Source organism: Pleurodeles waltl, chromosome 12 (genome assembly GCF_031143425.1).
Source record: "Pleurodeles waltl isolate 20211129_DDA chromosome 12, aPleWal1.hap1.20221129, whole genome shotgun sequence".
Classification (NCBI taxonomy): Eukaryota; Metazoa; Chordata; class Amphibia; order Caudata; family Salamandridae; genus Pleurodeles; species Pleurodeles waltl.
Window position 1 is genome coordinate 233,215,036 of NC_090451.1, and position 27,973 is coordinate 233,243,008.

A 27,973-nucleotide genomic window follows, 5' to 3' on the forward strand; every position below is an offset into this window, starting at 1 on the left:
GAGAAAAGAAAGCCACGAGAGAAGGGTGGAAGAAGATTGCACTATAATATATGTGGAAGAAAGATGCGAGAAAGGCGTTTTTCAGATATGATGCCGAGGACGAGACCAGCTCATCCTGCATCCAGTGAAGTATCGGGCTGCAGAAATGCCCACTAGGCACCAGGGATTTTTTGTTTTTGTTTTTTTCTTTGTGTTTTTATGATTAAGGGGAGTGGTCCCTTTGGCAAGGTCCACTTCCCAGTGGGACAATTAATTATTAGGCCTTTTCTGCCCTCCCTGGGAGCAGATCGGCCTATTTTAATTAGGCTGATCTGCCCGCGGCATGGGGGGGAGGGGGAGGGAGGGGTTGGGAGGCAGAACCCACTAGACACCAGGGATACATTTTTTTATTTTTTTTTTACATGTGGGGTGCGACCACTTAGGCAAGTGTCGTTCCCCTGGGGGCAAATTATTTTTTGGCCATAACCTATGTTTTTTGGGCCAATCTGTCCCCGGTGGGGGGGGGGGGGGGCAGAAACCTCTAGACGCCAGTTTAAAAAAAAGTTTTTTTTAGTCAGTTTCACACAAAGGGAGTGACCCCTTCGGCAAGGGTTGCTCCCCTGGGGGGCAATTTTATTTTAGGCCATTTCTGCCCCCCCCCCCCGGGGGCAGACCAGCCTATGTTTTTTAGGCCAATCTGGCCCCAGGGGGCAGAAACCACTAGACAACAGTCAGTTTCACGCAAGGGGAGCGACCCCTTAGGCAAGGATCGCTCTCCTGGAGGCAAAAGTATTTTAGGCCATTTCTGACCCTCATGGGGACAGATCGCCCTATTTCTAGTAGTCCTATCTGCCCCTGGGGTGACAGAAACCACTTGGGCACCAGGGATTGGCATGTGTGTGTGTCTGTGCGTTTTATTTGGTGGGGGGCAGCCCCTTGGGCAAGGGTTGCTCCCCATGGGGCACATTATTGTTGGCCATTTCTGCCCTCCTTGGGGGCAGATCAGCCTATTTTTTGTAAGGCCTATTTTTTAAGGCCCATCTACCCCCTCCGACCAGGGAAGATTTTTTTTTTTCAAAAGAAGAGGGTGGATTTATGGCCATGGCCCCCCATCCCCCCCCCCCCCAAAAAAAAAAATCGAGACAAAGTTGTTCTGCCCACTGGTGGGCAGATGGGTCAATTAACCCCAATCCACTCCCCAGAAAGCCTACTAGATGCCAGGGAATTAAAACAAAAAAACAAAAATAAAAAAAAACGGGGTGGTGGCTACCAACCAGTATGGGCATGGTTATGCCCCCACCCTAACTGAAGGGGGTAACAGTCTTTCATCTCTCCCTCTGCACACTAAAACATCTTATCCCACAGCAAGCATGAGGACATTTGATTATTTTGGGTTCTGGTTTTACATTTGGGCCATGAGAGCTTGTCTAACTCAAAATCGTCCCCCTTGGAATGGTGAGGGCTGCACTTTTTGGGACGCTGCCATGTATAAAAATTTATGAGACCTAGATAAATCTGAAAACGAAACATCTGGGTGGGTTCAGGGTGGTGTTCTTCACATTCACCCGCTCCATTTTCTTACCCACAATGCCCTGCAAACCTTCAACTTTGCTTGAAATCATGCATTTTTCCTTCATTTTTGTGATGGAACCTTCCGGAATCTGCAGGAATCCACAAAATTCCGACCACCCAACATTGTCGCATCTGTTCCAATAAAAATTCTGTCCCACTTGTCAACTTAAAAACATTTCTTTCCCAAACTGCCCTTTTGGTCCCGCTTTGGTTCCCCCTCATTTTCGACATGTTTTTGGCTCTTCCCTGTCACAGGCACTTGACCCACCTACACAAGTGAGGTATCAGTTTTACCAGGAGACTGAGGGGAACGTTTGGTGGTAGGAAATTTGTCCCGGTGTGGTGATCTCACCCAGTAATGTGGTAAAAATTGTATTTTAGTTTTTTAGCTAATTTTGAGGTTTGCTGAGGATTGTGGATAAGAAAACATTGGGGGATCCATGCAAGTTGCATCTTCCTGGATTCCCTCAGATGTCTAGTTTTCAGAAATGTTTGGGTTTTGTAGGTTTCCCAAATGACCCCTTGCTGAATTCAGAATTTTGTCTACTTTTCAGAAATGTTTAGCAGTTTGGGAATCCAGCAGTGGTTTCACACCGATTCCTGTCAATAACCGGAATGGGGCTAAAAGCACAAACTATTGTAAAAATGGGGTATGTCCCAGTAAAATGCCAAAAGTGTGTTGAAAAATGTGTTTTTCTGATTTAAGTCTGCCTGTTCCTGAAAGCTGGGAAGATGGTGATTTTAGCAACACAAACCCTTTGTTGATGCGATTTTCAGAGGAAAAAACACAAGCTTTCTTCTGCAGCCCTTTTTCCCGTTTGTTTTAAAAAATACAATTTTCACTGTATTTTGGCTACTTTCTTGGTCTCCAGGGGAACCCACAAACTCTAGGTACCTCTCAGTCCCCAGGATGTTGGAAAAAAAGGACGTGAATTTGGCATCAGTAGCTTATGTGGACAAAAAGTTATGCAGGCCTAAGTGCAAACTGCCCTAAATAGCCAAAAAAGGCCTGGCAGAGAAGGGGTTAAAGTTTCCATGACAAAAAAAGACAACAAATTGCATTGCAATGCTTCTTTTAATGTATGACTTGAATGAAAGAGAGTTGACCTTTGCAAAATATGTGAACTGAATTTACTTTGGTTTTAGGTGTGAAAAAATAGTTTTTGGAATGGACTAGATGATTTCATAACTATTTTAAACCTAGCTGAAAAGTGCCTTAATGACATGCATTACACCTTAGACCAATTTTGACACTGTAGCCAACAGCACATGCTGGAGCTTTGGACCCACACTGCTGCGTTATAAGCAAAACTACAAGCCCACTGTGCTGCATGCTTTTGAAAGAAGAATAAAAAATGGCAGCTGTTGTTATACACAGGCCATTGAAATTATGGGGCAGTGGTTGATAAAATCATGCAGCTCAGAAAGGGAAATTATGTGGCATCATGTGGCACAACATTTAGCAGTATTATTTCATTAGTCTGTCATTTTAACAGCTGTTAAGTGTCTAGCCAAAGTTTGCACTACATTAGGATAAGTTTAACACCTCAATATATCTAGCAGCGGCTGAATGGTGACTGATTACATTTTGCAAAGGTTCTGACACTGCTCAGAATTATGTGTATCAGTTTTTGTTAACTAACGATGTGATGGAGACTCGTAGCTGCAGATTCCTTACCTTTGTTTTCCCCCAGGAGTCCGACTTGTTCCGGAAACCTTTGCTTGGACACTACCCATGCGTGTGCAACGTGTGGCTCTATTCGGTTCCATTTGGCGGCGGATGTGACTTTGTGGTCACCTTTATAGGTGTCATCCAGGCGCAGATGTCAGTTCTTTTTTTCCCGCACCAGTTAACGCAGATCCAGAGAGAACTGTCTTTTTCTGAAAGGCTTGTTTTGAAGTTTTTCAAGTATTTTTATAGTGTGTCGAGATGTCATCTAGGAAAGTAGGATTCAAGCCATGTGGCGCCTGTCACCATGCCATGTCAGTTACCGACCCTCACCTTGTCTGCCTATGTTGTTGAGCGCAACCACAACTCAGTCATGCTCGAACTGACAGGCCATGGCACCGAAAGCTTTGAGGTAGTTGTCCCTGATGCTGCTTGCATTCTGGCAGTCAACGCCATCTGGTGCGACTCCTAGAAGGTCATGATCCTGGTCGAGGAGAAGGTCACAGGACCGCTCCAGGAGCCCCAAGTCCTCTTCTTCCCACTCGAGGTCCTTGGGGCACTTGGAAAAGAGGTACAAAAAGAAGAAGTCTAAACGGACTTTGACTTCGCCTAGTCCGTCGGCTGACGCAACATCTTCGGAACATCGATGTTCCAGGCACAGTTCAGCAGAATCGATGCCAGGTCCAACTGAGCATCTCCCTCCATTTCCAGGAGCCGGAGCAACCCCTGCTCAGGAAAAATACTTTTACGAAACCATGTGGCATGTATTTGAGTGAGACTACCCCTCCAGGGAGCCTTCGTGCCCCACAGGGTTGGAAGAGGCCCATCCGGTTCCACGCCGATGGCTCCGGCCTCTGCTCCTATGGTGTCTCTTGTGGGTTTTGAGCAGAACCAACTCAGCGCAATGCATCTCCTCACAGCTCTGTATCAGAACAGTCACTGTGCGACACATCCCTAACACAGCACCCCGCAGTTCTTTGGAGCCGCCATTGCGCCACGCCTTCTCAATGCAAGACTTCACATTGCAGCCCCACAGCTCCTCGGAACCACTGCTGTGTGACACATCCTCAACATGGGGTCTCTCAAAGCTCAGCAACTAGGGTTTAAGGTACTTTTTTCTGTAAACTTAATTTGGCCCCTGTAGCCATCCTGTGTTCATCACGGTCTGCCTGAACTTGACTGAGACCTGGTCTGACACAAGCATAGTTGCCACCGTCTGCTTTTAGGCCCTATTTTTTACATAATCCTTTAAAATGGAATATCTCCTCTTCAACTAATTGAATGTTTGTCATTTTGGTTTCAAATAATTTATTACATTTTATTGTACACTTCTAAATTGGTGTGGGATTTTTCTTGTGTTGTGTTTTCACTTTTACTGTTTGATGTGCTGCATAAATACTTTACACCTTGCCTCTAGGTTTAGCCTGACTGCTTTTGTTCCAAGCTACTAGAGGGTTGAGTACGGGATAATTTGGGGTTTGCTTGTATTTCACCCTGACAAGAAAATTGTGGTTGCTGCTTGAGTAGGGTTCCCCCCCAACCAGTAACCCAATTTCCTATAATTTCCTATTATTGCAAAAAGGCTAAAAAAAGAGCCCAGACTGATATTTGATCTCAAACAGATGGATTTATATGCTGCATTTTCATAAAATTTGTCCTATGCTAAGTAGATACGTTCAGTGGCTCTGTAGGAGGCACATTTTAGTAGTCAGGGTGTAGAGAAAATGACTAAGGTTCTCAGGCAACTCTCACTACTAGCATACAGTTATCTGTTTCATTCTGATGTCAGCACATCAGACCATTTCCGAGTGCACATCAGTAGAGACAGCTTTTGCATGTTTTGTGTAGATAGAAAATATTCCTTTATACCTATTTCTGTGTTTGGATAATAAAGCATTACACTGCGGGGAAGACGCTCCAAGACTTCAATTCACTGATTGTTCAGCTAAATCATATGGGCTGTCAGTTCAATTTCCAGGAATTCACATTGATTCAAGTACAGATTTTAATGTATCTAGCAGCCAAATAGATAACTAAGGTAGGAGAAGTGCTTCTTTTAGAGAAATGTTTTCATATTCAGACCTCTGCTCCAGCTTTTCATCAGATATATTTTGCTCTATGGCCTCCTGCATTTTCATGGTCCCAAATGCAAGACTTCACAAAACTTTACAGCAGTGTTTGGAAGATCATTGGTCTCCGTGGGAGGACACCTGGAAAGACAAAATGCAAGGGTTCCAGTCATGTAAAAGGGGTCTTTTTGCATCAGGATCTGTACTTCACAGACCACTGTGATAAATGCTTGCTTGGTCTCTCTCTGACATAGATCAAAATCTTATTCCAGACAGACCTTACAACCACAATGCACTGTCTCATCAAGCAGAGGGGCACCAGATCAAGCACTATCTTTTTAGAAGTGCAAGCTATTTAGAGATGGCTCTTGATGAGGTATAATCCCATTAAAGTAGATTCCTTTCAGGCCTTAAAGCTCTCAAGAAGATATTCTTAAATTATTGTTTGCATAAAACCACACGTGTTAAAATGATGATGTGCTATAAGACATTTTTTCAGATTGGGATTCCTTAAGTACACCTGTTTGCAACATCTGAAAATGCAAAATAACAAAAGTTTGTCTCCAGAGTGCGGGCCTCGTACAATGCATTTTCATAGGGTGGTTTGAGAAATTCTCCACACTTTGCCACCTCTATCATTGTATCCAGCTGTGAACCGAAATTGACAAGATGATAGTCATTGCTTCTAAGTGGCCAGGGCAGTGGTGGTTTTCAGATTTTAACCTGTCCCTAAGGCTACACAGGAAACTTTCACACAATGTGTATGTTGTCCAGGATGCAAGGCCAACTGTACCACCCCATGTGAAGCTTTTGAGTTTGGCAGCGCGGCCTCTGAAGTCATACGATATGGACAACTAATTCTACAGCTGGAATACATGGACACTTTGAAAGCATTAAAATCCATAAGATTATTTTATGTCTTTCAATAGAAAATGTTTTGTTTGTGGAGCCAACATCATAACCCATGACCCAGTCTCCCATGAGGATGTAATCCCATACCTGCTTCATCTTGCTCAGCCATTGTTACAGTTGCCTTCAAACAAAATACATTTAGCAGTCGTTGCAGATTACAGGAATGCTCCCGCTCAAAGGGCTTTCTTAATCCCATTCATCAAAATAATTTTAGAAGTGTTGAAAAAAAACTTCTTCAATTACAGTATTCTGCACCTTGGGAGCTCAGTCTAATTTTATTTTAATTGATAACCCCTCATTTTGAGTTGATACATAAAGAGTCATTGCTGCATTTCTCGTGAAAGACAGGTTTGATAGCGGCCAATTACATCAGCATGCTGAGTAAACAAACTTCCTGTTAAGTCAACAGTGGTGTCTAAAGCATTCCTATGTAGTTATGAGGAAAATGCATCATTCGTTCTTACTGAAAGTAGTTTCAGATTGTCATATAAATCAGTCCATCTCCTTGCTGGTTTTCTTCATTGACCCTGTCCTGTAGAAAGATATCTATGCTCCTTAGCTATAAGGCAAGTTCTACAATTTTACTTCAGCAAACCAAAAATCTTGAAGATTTAATCAGCTCTTAAACAATTCATAGTCATATAAGTAGTTACTTGTACTTCATTGTGCTGTTAGCTGGCCAGTAAACCTGGTAGACCTAGAGAAAATTCTACAGGAGAGAAACGAGGTAGCATTGTTTGGTTGAGAAATGTCCAACGGTTAGGCCTATTTAGAGCAGCTACATAAGTGGCTTTTCAATACATTTACCAAGCTTTACTGTCTAGACTCAGGCTGTAGAACAGAAACTGTAGTTGATCTGGCTGCCTGGTGAACCTTTAAGGTTCGTCTAATGAGCCAAGCTCTCTTGATTGTCTTGTAGTTGAACTTTGGATATTACAAAACTTTTGGGGTGAGTGTGCTATTCTAGTCTACGTTTATGCACTACACTGGAGATTTACTTGTATTGTTAGCTCTGCTTTTGAGAAATCTTCATTGAGTTCATAAACAGCCCTCCCCCCTCCCTAGTCTGTTCTTTTGGATGGCAAGAAAAGTTTGTCACCATAAATTTAGATGCATTCTTAAAAAAGAGTGGCGCCTGTAAGGAAACTATCAGTACAAGGCATGCTGCAATATAAAAGCTGCAGCCCCCCCAAAGAACACAACGTCTACAACATATCTTTAAATTAAACCTATCTGACTATTTTCCTTCATGTTATATCTACCCTTTGAGTTATGTTTTTTCTTTTACAGCAGTTCTGACATTTGGTACGGCAATGTTGTCCTATATGTTAAATAAAAATGAGTAGGAAACAAATTCAGAAAAAATAGATTGGCCTGCGTAAGCCATCGAGATTGCACCTCCTTTTAAGAAATGGCAGATTTTCACCTCCTACAAATCAAAATGCTATTTGGAAAGGAAGTGTTCCAAATGCCCACATTGTGACGGGAATAATTTGACCATAATGACTTCAGTGAAGGTTCCTACAATGAAGAACTAGGATTACCAAATAAGTAACTTTTCCTTTCATCATTTACAGCAGGGAGTTGGTAATCATAGTATCATAGCTCCTGACATCAAATGTCTTTAAGGATTTCCTACATTCATTTGAACTCCATAGATCTCACCAGGAGAATTGTCATACAAATCCAGAGTGAGGAAAGTGCAGATAGTCAGTCTTGTATTGGGGAAGAGAACATGGAAGTTGTGATTAGAAGAAATTTGGGTTTCATTGAATTAGCGGAGTCAACTAGTGTTTTTATACATTTTGTGAGTGTTTTATATAGTGCCAACAAGCCCACTTGTCTTACATAAGAAAATCATAGGACACAAAGACATTAGAAGAATCTATGAAATAATAAATGTTTAGCAAATAGTGTCTTAAGTATTAAGGATGTAACGTGGGGAGTGGGGCCTTAAACATGATGTACTCAATGGCTGTCTTTAAGTGGTGTAAAGAAAAATCAAATTGCTTTTCTACCCAACATACTCCCCACCATTTGTCCTCCTTCTGAAACCCATTTCTTTTCAGCCATTATACTAATTGTCCCCAATTCCAGATCCTTAGATTAAGTTATTTTTTCTTTTAATTAAGTTGTTTCTTTGCTGCCTACCACATATGCATATGTCGGTATTGCATTCTTGCACCAAGCATGTGTTTGAGTCTCTTAACACCAAGCATGGTTTTGCACCCCAAACCTCTTTGTGCCTCTTGATTGCATCTAAACACACTTGTCATACATGCGCATATCTTCGATGGAAACGTAAGACTGCTGGAGGTGCAAGTATGCCGAGAAGTAAAAGTACTGTGCCTGTAATGTCATCCATTCATGAAACCCAGGACTTGAAAACAATCCTTTTTCAGAGCTGCTACAAAGCTCTGGAACTCTGACAGTTTCCTATAGGAAGGTACTTACTGTCAGCATCTTCAGGGTTAACTGAAAATCTTTGTACTTAAGAGTCACTAAAGACAAATGTAAATGTCCTGGTCAGTTCATAAGCAGTTTTACCTTTCAAGGTCTTACCACACTGGATAGTTTGTTCGGGCTTTATATACAGATTTTGTAAGATACAATATTACTACTTATTGTTTACAATTTATGATTTTACCGAATACAATGAGAATATGCTGTAAGAATACAGGGTACCTCATGCCCTGCTTGACAGTTCAAACTCTTGACAGATCTGCTTTATTGTATTTGTGTCTAATTTGTGTATGACTGTTCCCTGGTAGCTCTGTTTACAACTACACCATATTTCATAGGTTCTCTACACGTATTGTTCCTTTATTCTTATGCTGCACCCGTGTTGCTCTATTGTACTTTGCTCGGTTACTGCACTTGTGTAGCCTTGTGACACTGTGTAAATTGATCCGCTCTCGTATATTGGCTATACTTGTAGCGTATTACTGTTGTTCAGCTTTCCAACCCTCATATGATCTGGGTTGTGCTTTACAAAACTATGTAAATAAAATGAGATGTGTGTAGTTTTTATTCTCACAGGATGTGAGTGTAGAATGTACGAGTGCTGTGCTCTGCATTTTATATGGAATTTGTACTTGGTCATACCATTCCCTAGTCTGTGCTTGGAGCAGCCCCTGAGGCAATACCTCAGAAATCCTGCAGCAGTTTTGCTCCTGCACAGTTTTCTTGCAGCAGCATCCATACTCCCCAACGTCCTGCCTGACGCAAATTATAGAACACAATTAGTTGTGCTTTCTAGTGCCTCTGCCTGAAAATTTGATGACCATCCTCATTATTTGAATTGTACGAAGCCAAATTTGCATCCAACTGCCATATCTGGACTTTTTACTTTGTGCTCTGGCAATGATTGTATGGAAATCCTAAAGACTGTTCTTCATGGAGTGGGCACCACCCCCTTGGGAATCTATATTTTCTTATCCAGTTGATGCCTTTCCTTTCTTTGAGACATTCCAGAGGAATTTCTTTAAAGATGCTGTCTTAGCTAGGGCTATGATTTTTTAAACATATTACGCCATTCTGATTAGCCCTGGTGTTAGTGCCAGTGTGCTCAGATTTAGATAAATACAGACCACTTTGTTAGTGCTATACAACCAGTAGGTTGCGTTTGTGTGTGCATCTGAAGAAAATCTTCAGTGCTGGCTTAGATGTCCAACTTGTAAAAGGATTCTGCAAGTTACTGTTTTTCCACTCAGGATAAAATCAAGCTTGTTACTCATCTGATACCTGCCCTAGTAGAAGATGAAACTGCACATCATTGGTGCATGTAGACGCTGACCTGGAACAAAAACTTGAGAAGAAATGACCATCAGACTAAAGCTTGAACGGAGGTTTTCTATGAATTGAGCCACAAGGACATTGGCCAGTAGGACCTAAGGACTCTGTGAATGTGGAGAGGCCTGCATCACTCTGACATGCCCCATAACATTCCTGGACATAGTAAAATAGTTTCCTATTGAATGTGGCATATCTCCCTGGTCCTGGAACCATATTAACTATCTCCCTGGCTTTTGTGGTTCTGGAACTGCAGTGGTTTAAAGACGTGACTGTACCCTGTCCCTAATCCTAGTTCCCTAAATTATTTTGGAAATCACTGAATGCTTCCAGCACCTACAAATTTAAGTAGCATCCAGCTGTTCACGAGACACGGATCCCAAATGTTTATTATCCGCAGGAGACCTACTGTTGTAGCTGGCTCACCTCCAGCACTAGCACGCCCCTTGTTTCTGATTTGGCAAATGAAGCCCAGTTAAACAGTAGCAGGTCTTGCATTGAACAGAAACCCACCCCTTGCCAGTGACCACCAGAGCCTAGGAGTCACTCTTAACTGGATGCTCGAACTAAGACTTTGGCCCTGTTCTTTCGTTTCCTAAAAGCATAACTTTTCTTTTGCATTTTGGAGGGTCAGATGAAACAGTGTTTTTTTTTTTCAGTTGCCATACAGTAGTATCAGAGTCTGTTTGTCAACTGTGGTAAATGACAGGCCGAGCACAGATATTTGCCAGAGACCACTAACTGTTCAAGGACTCTGAGACAAAGCTCACAGCCCCTAGGCCTAGATTTTCTTAAATGATACTCAGCAGCATCTTCTGTATTTAAGTAATTTATTCACGGTTGGGAACGGTTCTGCTTTCCTACTTATCTCGTATCAGAGCTTACAGAACATATCTGGAATGCACTTCTGAGTTCAAAGAAGACCTTTATTGTTGTTAATTCTTCCCCACCCACAAGTTCGTGAGAGACGAATTAATAGATTTCAAGCACACGTTCAAATGAGTAAAAGTATTGCAGCAATGAAAACAAAATATATCTCAGTACTTCTCAGTTGCAATGTACACAGCAGGTTATATATATAAGGCAAAGCAAAACAAATACTTCACCGTGTGAGAAACTATTTACAGCTTCATCTTTCTGGGGTCTGCAAGTTGATGACTCCGGTCAACTGCGAGAAAGAGATTATCTACGCTCACGGGAGACTGGCAACTGGCACCAAGTTCCAGTCCGAAGTCAGGCAGATTCGAATCTAATTCTCTGAAGCCCCGAGCCATCCTTACAAAAGCGTGCCCCCTCCTCTCAGACTCGGGAAAACTACGCAAGCCTTTAGAGACTGGCCAGATCTCCTAGACTTCTCCTCTTCCCAAGCCTGAGCAGAAAGGAAAACACCAAATGTACTCTCTCTTATCAGGTCTAGTCTGGTGTGAAGAAAACATCTTGGTTCATCTTGTGGAAAAAACACAGCTTGGAAAAATACAGCTTGGATTCTCAACTGCAATGTCTAACTCCACGTTAAAGGCAATAGGCAGCTAACCTAAATATCAAATGTAATGTCTAATGTCATGTCAAAGCCAATAGGCAGTTAAGCTGAATACAAAATGCAATGTCTAATATCATGTCAAAGCCAATAGGCAGCTGAGCTGAATACAAAATGTAATGTCTAATATCATGTCAAAGCCAATAGGCAGAATACAGAATGTAATGGCTAATGCAATGTCAAAGCCAATAGGCAGCTAAACTGAATACAGAAAGTAATGGCTAATGCAATGTCAAAGCCAATAGGCGGCTTAACTGAACAAAACATATAATGTGCTACTGGTGAACATTGAGCAACTAATATGCGCAGTGGTGAAACACAAAGTCATTGGTCAAACATAATCAATAGCATCACAGGAACCTTGGAAGATGAGGCAGACTCATGTGACCATTCTCCTTGTCTTGCTCCTCCTGGTCATGTTTTTCATTTTCTATGCAGCCAGTAGGTCATTATGCTGCCTCAGACTTCCTAAAGTTGCATGTTTTAGGCTGTAAACAACCCTTTGTCTTAGCCGAAAGTCAAGCCTGCTTTTATTTCCCTACAGCAAATGTACTGTGTCCCTATTTAGACTTTATTTACGATGGTACCTGCCACTTCTTGAATATTACCTTGCTGTCCTTATCCATATTTTGTTTGAATCCTCAAGTAGTTGTGTACTTTGTCTGTGATACTATTATAATGCTTGGATGTTTGACGGAACCACACATGCCATTGCCATGCATGCCTTTACCAAACGTCTATTACCATGAAATGCCTTTACTACGCATTGCCTTTACCACACAAGTCATTACCATGCATATGCCTTTACGACGCAGAAGAAAATACTAAGTATGTGCCAAATAAGTGAAACATTTTGTGTGTGTGTGTTTGTGTGTGCACATTTGTTTTTGTGGCAATAAATTTAAAAGGTTCCAGACCTCCGTGAGTGCGCAGATTTTGTGAGTTAGAATATGCCCATGAGTGCATCCTCACGTAACACGGCAAACGCTATATGAAATGAGCGGCAGCATTGGTGCGAACTGGAGGAATATAATTACATTAATATATATTCCCCTATCGACCCCTTTACTCACCCACTCCTTAACCCTAAAAAAAAAAAAAAACTTACCTACCCTACAACCTAAAAATAACCTTGCCGCCCAGATACCCTTACACACTCTAAACCCTAAAAATTACCCTGCCACCCAAATACCCTTACCCACACTAAACTCTTAAAAAAAAAAAAGAAACAAAAAAAAAAAAAACTCTCTCTCAAATAACCTTATCCATCCTAAACATACCCCTGCTTCTCAAATACCCTTACCCACCCTTAAATCCTAAAAATGCCTGTACCATAAAATATATGTGTGTGTGTGTGTGTGTGTGTGTGTATTTATATAGGAAGTTGGCTCTGTATTTACTATCTCAAAGTGAGAGATAGTGTGCACAGAGTCCAAGGGTTCCCCTTAGAGGTTGATAGTGGCAAAAATAGATAATACTAATGCTCTATTTGTGGTAGTGTGGTCGAGCAGTAGGCTTATCAGAGGGTAGTGTTAAGCATTTGTTGTACACACACAGGCAATAAATGGGAACACACACTCAATGACTTAACTCCAAGGTAATAGGTTTTTTTAATAGAAAAATATTATTTTCTTAATTTATTTTAAAACCACAAGATTCAGAATTTAAGTAAATACATAAATTGTAAGGTACTTGGCATAGGTAAGTATGGAACTCTGAAGTAAAACAATAAGGTACAGTTTTGGCAAAAATGGCAATAAGCTATTTTAAAAGTGGACACTGCAAAAATCAACAGTTCCTGGGGGAGGTAAATACAAGTTAGTTTAGCAGGTAATTAAAGCACTTACAAGTTCAGTCTCCGGGGCATAAGCAGCCCACCATTGGGGGTTCAAGGCAACCCCAAACACCCTGCACCAGCAACACAGGGTCGGTCAGGTGCAAAAGTCAAAGTAGGGCCCAAATAACATAGGCGCCTATGGAGACTAAGGGTGCTCCGGTTCCAGTCTGCTAGCAGGTAGTACCTGCGTCCTCGGGGAGCAGACCAGAGGGGTTTTGTAGAGCACTGGAGGGATCACAAACAGGCACACAAAATACACCTTCAGCGGCACAGGGGCGGCCAGGTGCAGTGTGCAAAGTAAGTGTCAGGTTTTATATAAAAATCAATGGAGGGACCCAGGGGTCACTCTGGCGATGCAGGCAGGACATAGGGGAGCTTCTCGGGCCAGCCACCGACTGGGCAACAATAAAGGCCCCCTGCTGGTCACTCCGGCACCGGTAGCTGGTTTCTCTCAGGCTTGGGGGCTGCGGGTGCAGTGCTTCTTCCAGGCGTCGGGTTCTTTGTTACCGGGCAGTTGCGGTCAGGGGGAGCCTCTGGATTCTCTCTGCAGGCGTCGCTGTGGGGATGCAGGGAGGTCGTCTCAAGGTGTCCACGTCGTTAGTCGCCTGGAGGTCCTCTCTGCAGTGTTGGTTCTTCCGAACACAAGCCGGGGGCGTTGGTTGCAGTGTGTTGGGGACTCACGCTTCCGGAGTGAGGCAGGAGTCCCTTTAAAGTTGGTTTCTTCTTTGTTGCTTGGACAGAGCTGCTGTCCACAGGAGCTTCTTGGTCCTTTGGGTGCAGGGCAGTCCGCTGAGTCGGCAGAGGTCGCTGGTCCCACTGGATGTGTCGCTGTTGAAGGTTCTTTGAGTCTGGAGACAGACCGGTAGGGCTGGGGCCAAGTCAGTTGTCGTCTCTGCGGGGCTTTCAGGTCAGCAGTCCTTTTTCTTGTTTCAGGTCGTCAGGAATCTGAAGTCCTCGGTTCAGGGTCACTCCTAAATACTGAATTTAGGGGTGTGTTTCAGGCTGGAGGGCAGTAGCCAATGGCTACTGTCCCTGAGGGTGGCTACACCCTCCTTGTGCCTTCTTCCTTTGGGGAAGGGGGCACATCCCTATTCCTATTGGCTAAATCCTCCAAAACAAGATGGAGGATTTTCCAAGGCGGGGGTCACTTCAGCTTTGGTCACCTTAGGGGTGGACCTGGCTGAGGGGGTGACTCCTCCTTGTTTTTCTCATTATCTCCCCAGACTTGCCGCCAAGCGTGGGGGCTGTGTCTGGTGGGGTGGGCATCGCCACTAGCTGGAGTGCCCTGGGGCATTGTAACACAAAGCCTGAGCCTTTGACGCTCACTGCTAGGTGTTACAGTTCCTGCAGGGGGGAGGTGTGAAGCACCTCCACCCATTGCAGGCTTTGTTTCTGGCCTCAGAGAGTACAAAGGGTCTCACCCCAGGAGGTCAGAAACTTGTCCCTCAGTGGCAGGCTGGCACAGACCAGTCAGTCCTTCACTGAGGGATTGGGTAAAATACAGGGGGCAATCTCTAAGATGCCCCCTTGTGCATTTTTTATTAAATCCATCACTGGCATCAGTGTGGGTTTATTAATCCTGAGAAGTTTGACACCAAACTTACCAGTATTCTGTGTAGCCATTATGGAACTGTGGAGTTCGTTTTGACAAACTCCCAGACCATATACCTAATATGGCCACACTTTACTTACAATGTCTAAGAATTGACTTAGACACTGTAGGGGCATAGTGCTCATGCAGCTATGCCCTCACCTGTGGTATAGTGCACCCTGCCTTAGTGCTTTAAGGCCTGCTAGAGGGGAGGCTTGCCTATGCCACAGGCAGTATTTTGTGTGCATGGCATCCCGAGGAGGGTGCCATGTCGAATTTGCCTTTTTCTCCCCACCAACACACACTATCTACAATGGCAGTGTGCATGTGTTAGGTTAGGGGTTCCTCAGGGTGGCCAAACACATGCTGCAGCCTTCCCTAGTCACAGGGCCTTTGGTACCACTGGTACCATTTACAAGGGACTTACCTATGTGCCAGGGGTGTGCCAATTGTGGAAACATTGGTACATTTTTAGTGAAAGAACACTGGTGCTGGGGCCTGGTTAGCAGGGTCCCAGCACACTGCCAAGTCAGCATCAATATCAGGCAAACAGTGGGGGAGTAACTGCAACAAGGAGACATTTTCTTACAATATATATATATATATATATATATATAAAATTAATTACCTACAAGTGGTCACCAATAGGTATAGGAAAGGTGTTTTTACTTGATTTGGCTTGGGTATATCTGTGATGCCGTTTCACGAATCTTATTGACTTATCCTCTTCGATCTTGTGCATGGAAAGTTTCTGGGTTATCCGTCAGGTGGGGCTGAGAAAAGGGAGGGTTCAAAAAAGTGTGTTTCCCATGTTAATTTCCATAGAGATTTCAGACCCAACTGCAGCCAGAACCACTGAATGGAATTACGCCAACTTTGGCAGCACAGTAGCCCATAATCCAGAAAGCATGCCTTTTTTGTTATTTGGTGTAAATCTGTTCAGTAGGCTTTGAGATATTAAAGGAAAAATACATTTGTATATCTGGGTGGAACCTTAGCACAGATCCCATGGTGAGATCTGACTGGCTGGCAGCACTTCAACCAGAAAGTGATGGCAGCCATCTCTGAACCAAAATACATGATAGCACCCCATTCAAATACATTGTAGTGAATGGCAGGTTTTGAGGGTCACACAAAAAAGAACGTATAAAGGGTGATAACAAATTTTAGTTACAATATAAATAAAGCTCCCCGTTTTCTATTTTTACTGATTTTTACAGATAAATACAGATAGAAAACAATGTGCTTCTGGTCTGTATTTATTTTTATAAGCGGAAAAATACTTAAAATTGTGCTTCCAATAAATTACTTCCCAAGCTGTATGTTATGAAATCCAATACAGCAGATGCGTATATAGACAAGTATGGGGAGTTAAAAATACAGGTTAAGATATCTTTAAATACAGGTATGTGTTAAAATATATTTGTAGTAAATTGCTAATATGCATCTGTGGGTGTAGTGTTGGTCTATAATTGGCTTCTGAATTTGTTAGAAAACAAGACATTAAAGTAGGAGTGCATGTCTATCATTTAAATCAGTGGTTCCCAACCTGTGGGCCGGGGACCCCTGGGGGTCCGCAAAGCCGCCTCAGGGGGTCCGCGACTGCTTAAAAAATTTAATAATATTAGGTCCCAGCTATCAGTAATGACTCAGTGTGATGGTCCCTGGGTTCCAGTATTGATAAAATGGGGGTCCACAGAAGTCAAAAGGTTGGGAACCACTGATTTAAATAAATGTGGAAATGTCTCATTTTTTATACCACTTATTCACAAACCACAAAATAAAGATGGATAATTACTAATAAGATGGCCAAAAAATAACAAGGGCTAAATACAGACAGAAATGTTAAAATAAAGAAATACCATAAAACTGTGAGCCCTAAATATAAATCATGTGTTGCTAAACTGATTTTACCCTGTGAAAAAGCCTTCTTCTGGGATTTCATGAATCTTGCTTGCGAAAACAGTTTTCTCATACTTTTCCAATGGAGATTATGGAAGGTGTTCCAGAAGCTAAAATGAGAGCATATTTTCTGTAAATTCACATTTCTCAGCCATATGAGAATGAAGTCTGACATTCACAGTAATTCATGTACTTCCATCAGGAGCAGTCTTTCAGATGATTCTGTTGTGTTCTACTGCAGCCAGAGTGTTCTAAAGAACAACTAGAACACTCAACAGTCTTACTGATGACAAACGTGTGGCACACCTGAAGCCATCTTGTTTGAAACAAACTGGTAAAACTTAAAACATTTGATTTAGAAAGGAACAAAATAAGCAGGTTCATTTTGTCATAGAAATTATGGTTATTTTTGTAGAAAGAAAAATTAGGACACATGTTAAATGAGTGTTCTGCTATCACCCTGTTGTACTTCCAACAGGGAGCAGCCTATCACTTGATTCCCTTATGTTCTACTGCAGCCTCCCAGAGTGTTCTAAAGAACAACTAGAGCGTCAACAATCTTACTTATGAAACAAGTGTGGCACACTTGAAGCCACCTTGAGTGAATCAAACAGGTAAAACTTAAAACATTTGATTTAGAAAGAAGCAAAATGAGGGAGTTGTCATAGAAATTATAGTAAGTGTTGTTGAAAGAAAAATTAGGACACATTTTAAGTGAGTTCTCAAATATCTTCCTCTTCGATTTCATTAAAACATTCTGACATATAGACTGAAGTATGCACTTTCAACACCAGCAGCAACTAGAGTGCTACCATTCTGAACGTATGCAAAAGGTGTGGCACATCTGATCACCATCTTGATGGAATCAAATAGAAAACTGAAAGCATTTTTTTGCTGAAGATACTGCAGTTAAAGGGGAGATTAGGGATCTTCATAGCAAGTATGTCCCCCAAGATGGCCACCAGAGAAAAAAGAGCTAAAATGTAGCATAAACTTCACCCAAATGTAGCCCAAGTATAGCTCAATGACAGAAGTGTGCAACACACTTAATTTTTTTTTTTTTTGCAGTTCTATATAGCGCAGACTTGACCCGTAGGTGTTGGAGTCCTTTACATGAGCATCAGTTTCATTACTTAAGGACACATTCCTTTTGGGCTTTAGGTATGGGGAGATTAAGTGATTTACCCAGAATCACAGGATGTCAAGCTGACTTCGAAACTCGTACCTTGTTCCCACATTGCAAAGTCTTCAGCTCTGGCCGTAATGTCGTATTTTCTCCCTAGTGTAACATATAATCAAGTAATCAACTGGATAAAAAAACATCAAGATGGCAAATAATTTAAATGTGCTTTGTCACTATTTGAGAACTCAGAAAATATGTCCTCACTTTAGTTTTTTGAGAGCACTAACCATAATTTCTATGGGAATAAGACCCTCTAATTTTTATAATTTCTAAAGGAAATGCTTTAGGTATTATAGTTTTGATTGCATCAAGATGACGCCAGGCATGCCATACTTTTGTACTAATTATAGAATGTTAGCAGTCTAGTTGTTCATTAGAATACTGTGTGAAGGCTGATGTTAGGGGCACAGACTTGGATAATTTAGGGCAGGGTGCAGAGGCAGCAAGTTGACCATGCTGGTCAGGCGGGAGGGGCAGTGGCAGCATAACGGACCATGGAGGACATGGGAAAAGAGGGCAGGGGCAACAAACCAACCATGCAGAACAGGCAAGAGAGGCTGTGGCAACATAAGAGACCACTGAGGGCAGAAGGAAGAGGCAGTGTCTGTACAACCATGCGTGGCAAAAGGCCCGATTCCCAAAGTTTTTAAGTCCAAAAGGGGTTTATTTTTGTCTCCTCACTAAAATCTTCTGTTTTTCAATGAAAGTCAGTGGGGGAAAAGAAATTCCCTAGCTTTATTTTTCAAAATCTCCTTGTTAATAAGTTCAGAATGTTGGTAAGTATGGTACATTGGATCACTGAGGGCAGGAGGAATGGGGTAGGGTCATAACTCGTAAAACAGAGGGCAGGAGGGAGCTGGCCAGGTGTTTGGAATTACAGCAGTAAAATACACTACACAGGGCAAGCGGAGCGGCAGTGCAGCACAACAGACCATGGAAAGCAATCAGGAGATGACAGGGCCATGCACATGGCCAGCAGAGGGGAAAGAGGCAAGGAAGGCAAGCTGACCATACTGGACCGACAGGAGGGACAGTTGCAGCATAACAGACCATGAAGGGCAGGAGGAAGGGGGCAGGGGCATGACAACAGACTAGGCAAGGCAGGAGGGATGGGATCGGGGCCTGCATATGGAAAACTAATGGCAGGGAACGGGAGGCAGCAAAATGGACCATAGTGGAAAGGAGGGAGGGAAGACTGGCAGGCAACTCGAACGGGCAGGATGGAGGTGACAGGGACCGGCAGCAGTCATCTGACCATGCTCGGCAGGTAGGAGGGGCAGTGGCAGCTCAACAGAACACTCAGAGTAGGTAGGAGGGGCAGTGACAGGTCCATGGAACATGGTGGGCAAAAAGGAGGGAGTGGGGCAAGCACACAGGCATCAGAAGGCAGTGGGGAAGAGGGTAGGTGCAGTAAGCTAGGCAGGAAGGCAATGATGAGGCATAGAATTGGGCAACAGAGGGCAGAAGGAGTGGGCAGGGACATCAAGCTAAATGGAGAGCAGAGGCAGCACATCAGACCATGCAGGCCACGAGGAAGGAGACTGGTGCATGGATCCGGACAACAGAAGGTAGGGAGGAGATGGAAGCTAACTGTTCAGGGCAGGCGAGAAGTACAGTGGCAGAATATCAGCAACACAGGGCTGTAATGAGGGAGCAGGGGCAATGACTTGGACTTGGACAATGGCTGGCAAGGGAGTCGCAGGTCCAGCAAGTTTGAGTGGGGGCAGCCCAGTGCCAGGCCCTGCGTCCAACTTCCCCAATCCCCCCAACCTCTAATGCGATGAGCATTTTTTAAAAACTAGAAGTTCACTGTGAAAAAAAACAAAGGTTACAGGGACTTTATAGTCAGAAAATGTAATGTTAAAAAACCTTTGAAATTCACAAAAAATGAAAAATCTAAGATTACGGGGACGTTATAGTTTGGTTCAGATTTTACAAGCACAAAACCATATAAATTCAGTTGTTATAGTTATTTCAAGTAACTATAACTCGTGCCCTAAGGTAACTCAAGCCCTCGCCATGCACTGCTAATTACCCCAGATACTACTTCACTCACGACGTCCTCTGACATCATTGATAATACCACTGTAACATTTGCAATCAAATTATTGGTAAGAAAATTGTGCATGGCGAGAGCGCAAGTTATAGTTACCTTAGGGCACGAGTTATAGTTACTTGAAATAACTCTGCAACTATAAAAGCTGAATTTATATGGTTTTGTGCGTGTAAAATTTGAACCTAAATATGACGTGTGTATACTTATTATTTTGTGGCAAAGGTATTGCGTGGTAACCACTGTGTTGCAAACGTTGTTTCCAGCTACACCCAGCCTCTATAGTTTGCCAGATTGCTGCATCTCAGCAGAACTCCCTTTGATACTTTGTATTGTTTGCATCTGTACAAATTTCGGCCCCGTTTTTTAGAACTCGTAGACCCACTGGAAAAACACAGGGTCAAAGGCAACTTACCAACTTGAGGCAGAGAATCTGAGGCACCACTTAAACATTACATGTCGGTGGTGTGTTCTGAGCAATGATCTGTCCCTTCAGACTATAAGAGTTCTGAAACTCCTTTCACATTGATGGACATAAACATGAAATCCATACTATGCATTTTTAAGACTTGAAATTGATTTCTATAATGCAGAAAATATTTATAACTGCCACTACAAAGACCAACAATGATGACAAAAGAAATGAATAAGCAAAATATTAAAAAGTTGCAGCTTTGTGATGGGGTTTCAATAATCTATTGCATCGAATTATGGAGTCAGTTGTTTAAACCATCCCCTCCCTTGTAGCCCCTGGCTAAGCTGTCTTCGCACCAAAATTGCCATGAGTTCTTTAGGTGGCCACTTGCCTGCACACCTTAGCTGAACAGCAGGCTTGTGATTCAGGCAGCTGCTATAGTTGAAGATGGCCACTCTCTTCTCAGTTATGGCTTTCCTAAGCTGATAAGGACCTTCTGATCTGAAGAGCAGGTGTTCTTTGCTAGGTATGTTTGCAGCTCAACCTTCACGAACCGACCTCCCAGGAAGTTGAAGATTCCTCTCTGCCTAGTACTCGTCAATACCAGGCTTGAATACACGTCTGATTATTTTGAAAAGGGCAGACCTCCTGATGAGTGACGTGAAATGCAAGAATTAGCATATTAATTCTATTGAACCTTCATTAAATGGTGTTATGCATAAATAATATTAATACAAATATATGAATGATAGATGCTTTATCAAACTAAGAAAAAGCAAACATATATTGTACATGTGCAATAAATTAAATGCTATGTGTGTTGTAAAATAAAATATACATTCAGATACATAAATATACAGATATATGCAATGCAACGGGGAGGGTACAGAAAAACGCAAAAACCACATCACCCTATTGCAGTCTTGGGCTCTCGTTGAACAACAATTGCTTTCCGGGAATGTTAAGTTTTGTGTGTTTTCCCTTAACAAATTGGGCTGAAGTGACAGTAATAATTTGAACTCGGCATGCTCAGGACTGGAAACATCATAGCCTTCTGAAATGGAGCGGCGGTCAGGCACCTTAGCCCCTGGCTGTGTGAGCCCTGGATGGGTAGAGGTGCTATTTAATGCACCTGAAAAAATCTGACTCTCAGGTTGTTCGAACTTTGTCACATGTGATCAGTTGCACCTATTCTGTTTTTGTTGTTGTTGTTTTTTTTACCAAACTTAACCTATTGTGGTGTTTGCTGCATAAAATCTGCATGTCACCATAAATGGCATACTCTTCCCGTGTCAAATTCTGGCAGTTTTGATCTGCCTATATTTAATGAAGGATGCTAACTGTATTGCACCCAGTCATCGCTGGGTGCGGTAAAGTGCACACAACTTGGAATTCTGACTCAAATGCGGAGACGGGTTTGCAGAGGTGTCGGAAAACTCGGGTCCCTGCGTAACTCAGGCCTCACTGTGGGTTGTTTGCCATTCTGTATGTACTGTAGTCTGGTAATCAAGCGTTAAATGTCGTCCACAATCTATAGTTTACTACCCCCGTATTGCTATTCTTACGGCGTTTGTACAACCCGTGGACTTTAGTCCAATTGGGTTCTGGCCACCGAGGTTCGAGTATACCACAGGTATTATTCATTTATAAACGTGTATGTTGCACATTTGCAAGCTGCGAACTGATGGTTACAGGTAAGTTACGTTGCCCGTTTTCACCTTCATTCTGCGGAGACACGTATATTGTCTGATCAGTGACCTATATTTCTGTCTACATTTCCTTTCAGGTGAGCAGCCCATCTGTGCCTTCTCCTTTCGAAAGCCACCCCATGTCCACGAGAAGCAACGAACTGCTAAAAGAGGAGGTAGGAACCAACATTCCTCCACAACCACCTTCTGTCCAGGGCAGGCCTTCTCTGCGCTGCTCGAACAGCGGGAAGCAGGCTGGCGCGCCCTTTCAGATTGTGATGACAGCTGTAAGGCTGCAGGTTGTACGATCATGGCAACAGGCCGCCTGCGACACCTCCGACTAATGGCGCGTACTGCCCCCTCTGACCACCTTCCTCAACCCGCAAAGCTCAGGCTGTAAGGTGTTCGGTTTACATTGTTTGTTGGGATCAAAACAAACGGCATTGCAATAACGTACAGTAAAAGTCTGCATGGTTGCGAAGCATTCGACCTTCTGTGCTGCCCAAAACAGCATCAATGTTGCATTAGACCTACACCAGCAATAACAATGCAAATCCTTCCAAACAAACCTTATTATTTATATGTTAATAACAAAACAAGCAGCAGTAGCGATTGGGAACCTAAGAGTACCCTCAATCCCCCTAGCTCACTGTCCAGCTTGAGGGCATCCAGTTTAATCCGGCTTTTCTTTCCAGCCCATAATACCACCAGAAGGCTGTTAAATGTAGCGAACGTGGACTTTGGGACCACATCCTTGGCATTCTGTCAGGCATACAGGCATCTGGGCAGTAAAACCATTGTGCGGAGTGCAACTCTGCCCATAACAGACAGGGGAATCCAGATCCAAAACTTAATCGATTCCTCCAGGCCCAGCAGCATCCTGCCCAAATTGAGATTGTAGCGGCCACTGTGGTGTTGTCCATTTGGATACCCAAATAACGAAAGTTATTCCTGACCCAATTTAGCTCGGTCCTTGGCCAGCTGTCCCATGCTGGACGTGCCAGGCCTGCCAGGGCAAACTGCACTGTCTTCCATTTATTAACCCTCAGGCCCGAGGCTGCACCAAAGTCCTCCTTGATCCCCAGAAGTACCACAGCTGATCTCTCTGGGTGTGTAAGATATATGAGCGAGTCATCTGCATAAAGCGAGATGACTTGTCACTCCATTCTACCTCGGTACCCCACCTGGCTATGTCTCTGCAAAGGCAGATTGCCAGAGGCTCCATCGCCAGGTTTTCGGTCTACATTGAGGTAAGTCAATCAGATGTATGAAGCGAATCACTCCTGAGATTTCAGATGACTGCTAAGTGTGCCGCAAGGGAGCAGGCAATGTGTAGCTATTTTTTCAGCTCTGATGCAAGCAGGGCACATGTGAATACTCGGGCTCATCCTGAGTACGCTGTTGGAGTCAGGCGCAGTACTAATTGCATATTGTATTTGGTTGGATTGTACTCCAGATCCCAGGTTTTCCACAATGCAATAGGGACTAATTTGCAGATATGGCCTTTGAAAATGCTTTTTCCCTAACCAGTATCCTCATTACCATATATTTTTTTCCTCCCACTCACAACTTTATACAGATAAGTTTACTAACTCTGAAGGGCAGAAGGCTGAGTTCGCCTTGCCAGAATTCAAACTTGTGACCTTTAGATCAGTGTATTACTCAGCGATGACTGTTTAAATCAAAGATCACAATTTTGCAAACTTAATTGCCTCACGGGTCTATAAACCGGTCATATTGGTTACTTTCGTACTGGTACTTACTTTATTGAACTTGGAAGGGTCAGAGACCTAGTGAACACGGCAAAATTCAAATCTGTGAATTTCAGGTTCCCCTCAGATCTGTACAGTAGATATTCTAGCTCTCTTCGCTACCTCACCAGCTGCATGTGACTATGTAGGATTGAATTGTAAGAGATTGCAACTGCTCAGACTGTCGTGGAGACAGACTAGGTGTGCCTGCTCTATACTGAATGGAGGAAAGCAGTGATTGACTGCTCTAAATGTAAAGAGATGAGTAAGTAGAATGTTGCTGCTAAGTCAGAATGCTAGCAAGTAGACTTTTCTACGAAGTATACCTAAGTGAGCCTCTCCTCATGGGTCATCCATTTCAGCCCATTCGTTCATCTCTGCAGATGCAGATGCGCACCATTTCATGAAATAAAGAAATAACCGGTGACCCAGTGCGGGGCGTGTATATTGTTAACACCAGAAAAGCGATCTGACTCAGTTGCCTTTTGGTATAGTATAGTAAGTGGAAGCAAACTAGCGGCACAGGACCAGATGCCAAAAACCGTCCAAGAACATATCACAAGAAGAACTTAATTGACTCGACCCTCTACAGGCAGAATTCTCTCTGTTGCGTAGATCAACAGAGAGGGGAATTGCGTTGATGGGCCCATCCTTGGAAATCTTATTTCTTTCCGTGTTCTGTCATTGCAGCCTGGGGCCTTCTTTAGAGTTTGGTTAACATGAGGTCATTCCTCAGTATGCGGCAGATGGAGCAGACATAATTAAGCTCTCTGTTTTGGTCTGGCTCATCTTAAGGAAGTTGTTGGCCAACCAACCCCTGACAATGGTGGAGGTCCTGTTGAAGAACTCTTCTTTGGATTGGGAAACTCCTGCACACTGGTTTATGTATTAGTGAAAGTGATGAACTGAAAGTTAACATGGTCAGCAATTCATTTACAAAGGTTTTTATAAGATGCTGTACACAGTGAAACGAGAATATCAGTTCTGCATATAATTGTTTCAAGTATGTTGAGTCGAGCTTTTCTCTTTGAATACGCTTGTCTTTTGTGTTACTGGACAACATTTGGATGTCTGAGTATATGGGTTAGCAAGAGAGGGAGCACTCTATAATGTGTCAGACATAAGCGTCTGACACATGAAGTGCTCCTCAAATCAAAAATGCGGCTGGTGGGGGGGGGTGGGTCTTGTGCAGTTATGTTTTGAGTGTATAAGTGTAACTTCGTAATATCGCACATTATACTCTCTTTTCCTGGTTCCATCATCTTCATTGTGTAACGTAAAATGACCACAACAGAGGCCGGAGGACGCTGCTCTTACTACAGCCGTTCCTTGAGAGAATACGGTGTTCAGGAGTGGCCACATTTGCCCGTCATTCTAGAATGAAATACATGCTCTTTGTATTGTGAGAAGTGGAGTTGGTGTGACGTCTTCGTATAGCGATTGATTTCTTGGAGACGTTCTGCCGCATATTGGTACGATAGTTAATTGTGCAAATTACAACCTCATTGTTAAAAAATATTTAAGAGTTTATTAAATGCTCGCCTACGGAGACGTTTGAGACGGACTCTGAGGTACTAACCTCGAAACTGCGCCATATTCTTTCTCATTCTAGATTTCTGGATGACCCTTGACATTGAGGTTTGAATGTGGTGTACAGCGCCGTGCACCAGCGCGGTTGCCTGCTAACTCGGAATTGAGCGGGAGCTCTGCGTGTCCTCTTTAATATGCAGCAAGGGCCGGCTGTGCATGGCTGCTTCGGCTGTAATCAGGGCAGGTTTGCTCGTGTTTTAAGGGACCGAGGAAGCCAAGATCGGTGCAGAGATTAGCACAGATTTCTAATGAGAGCAGACTGTGCGCGGCTCCTCGGTCTGTACCGAGAACAGGCTTTGTGTTGTCGTTAGTCTTTAATGGGGGCCGTGAGCATGTGTGTCAGTGTCGATGGCTGCTTATCTCCATTGAAACCTGGCTGCGTGAATTCTTGATCAAAAATAAGGCTCTGGTTTGCGGCTGTCTGAAATGTGAATGGGTTGTATAGTGACTGCTCTTACAACTGCCTGGCAGTGACACTCTTCGGTGTGAAATGGTGATAGACTGTATGTGACTGCTGTCTAGATTATGCACAGGCTGCATATGGCTGTTTGGTCTATGCTGAGGAAAGGGTGTTGGTGACCGCTTTCACTAGATTGAGCAGCGGTTGCTTTTGACTGGTCAGGCTGTAGCAAGGTCAGATACAATGAGTACTGCATAATAATGTAGAGAGAGACTCCTTGCTCATACTACAAAGATGGCAGCCTGCATCTGGCTCGTGGACTTGAAGTTAGACCATTGGTTTGGAACTGCTTATCTTTCATAAGGGTATGCTGCCCATGACTGCTCTTTCTAGAATGTGGACACATTTTAAATGAGTGTGCAATCTGTGATAGGACCAGAAAGCATAGGGAGAGTAGTGTGTGATTGTTTAGTCTGGCTTGGGGCAGCCGGTGTGCCACTCGTTAGTCTGGTCAGAGCAGAGGCCAGCCTAGTCCTCATCATTGGGCTAATATGCAAATGGCTTCTTGGAGGCATCACCTTGTTCTCTAGAAAGGCCACTACTGTTGACGTACATCCGTGCCATAATGATGTACCTCCAAACACTGAACTGTGACTGCACCTTATGTCCGAGGCCTGTTAGCGCAATCCTTCCTGCTGGACTGGTACTTGGCTTTCCTAAAACAAAACGGCTACATTCAGAAGATTGCAACATAATGGTGGCGACCGCAATGTGGTAGGTTTTTGTTCCAAAACGTGGAATGAAAATGGCCAAAAACTGAAATCATGCTTTAAAGAGGAGAGGCAGGGATGAGGAGCCTGGGGGTTGGGCTGTGCTGCTTGCTTTGCAATAGCTGATCAATACCTGCGCTTTGTCATGCTAATCGCTTATTGGTTGACACTCAATGATCCCGTCCTGGTCTCTCTCCCCTTCTCCGCTCCCCCTCCCTTTTTTCCATGGAAACTCTGCAGCTGCAGCGTCGGGATGGCAAACTGCGCAGCCTTCAGAACGAGATACTACTTATGCAGGACAAGCGAGATGGACTAGCCGCTCAGGTGAGTCTTGCTATCACTTGCATCACAGCCATTTTGTTGGAAAGTGAGGATTTACTTCTGGTGAGCAAGACGAGATGCTGTTAGTTACATGTTCCCCAGCAATCTGGGATCAGGAAAGGTGCTTAGCGCTGGCTTTCTGCGCCTTCCTTTTTTGCCATTCTTCAATGATCGCCCATGCTAAATTGGTGCTTTGTACTGCAGTCACTGTTTCCTTGTTGTGATATGCCTGCTAGTGTATCCCGTTTCTTCGTTGGGGTGGTATAGACAGGTGGCAGGGATAACAATCATTACACCAATCATCATGCCATACCCACCCACATGGTTTCGCTTGAATTGGATCTGCAGGCTTTTCTGTCCCTTCTGCCCCCACCTCATAGGTTTCAGGCCTCTGCCCTTTCAGATTATCCTCAAGCTATTTAGTATAATTGATTTTTCCTCCGTGCTATTCTCTTTCTTGGTTGGGTCAATAGCTGGACGCCCAGGAGCAGAGAGTTTATGAGCTACAGAAGGAGCTGAGGGAGCGGCAGGCAGAGCTGGAGCAGAGACACAGTCGCATTCAACAGCTGAACCAGGAGCTGGAAGCCAACAGCAAACAACGAGAGGAAGCACATCACCAGGTAAGAGGATCTGATCCAGCATCTCCCAGATGGGGGCATTAGTCTTACTTGTCTTCCCCTTTCCCATTTATGAGAGATGCACATTTACAAGACTAAGCACAGTAGCAGGTCAGAGACAGAACACAGTTCGAATATGATTCTTCTAGGGCCTAGATTGCTACACCATTGCCCATTGTCTGTGATGGTACCTGATATAGACTGCACCTACAAAGCCCACCTCATACTTTTCAGGAGGATCTGTGGGCCTTGCTAAGAGTAAGAGGCTCACAGTTCTGAAATCCATTTCATCCACTCTCTCCCTCATAGACCAAATACACTGTTT

General features: G+C 43.5%; 1 protein-coding gene across 5 annotated transcripts in view; it reads left to right on the forward strand.

Annotated features, from left to right (window-relative positions):
• PMFBP1 (polyamine modulated factor 1 binding protein 1) overlaps window positions 1–27,973 on the forward strand; it is an 881,291-nt gene that overhangs the window by 286,884 nt on the left and 566,434 nt on the right. For all 5 annotated transcript variants that reach the window (XR_011199809.1, XR_011199811.1, XR_011199812.1 and 2 more), the window contains exons 8-10: window positions 22,298–22,375; window positions 26,951–27,034; window positions 27,505–27,651. Coding sequence is in view for 1 of the 5 variants with exons in the window: in XM_069216463.1 (XP_069072564.1) it covers window positions 22,298–22,375; window positions 26,951–27,034; window positions 27,505–27,651 (309 nt within the window). In the remaining 4 variants the exon portion in view is untranslated. The remainder of the gene's footprint in view (window positions 1–22,297; window positions 22,376–26,950; window positions 27,035–27,504; window positions 27,652–27,973) is intronic.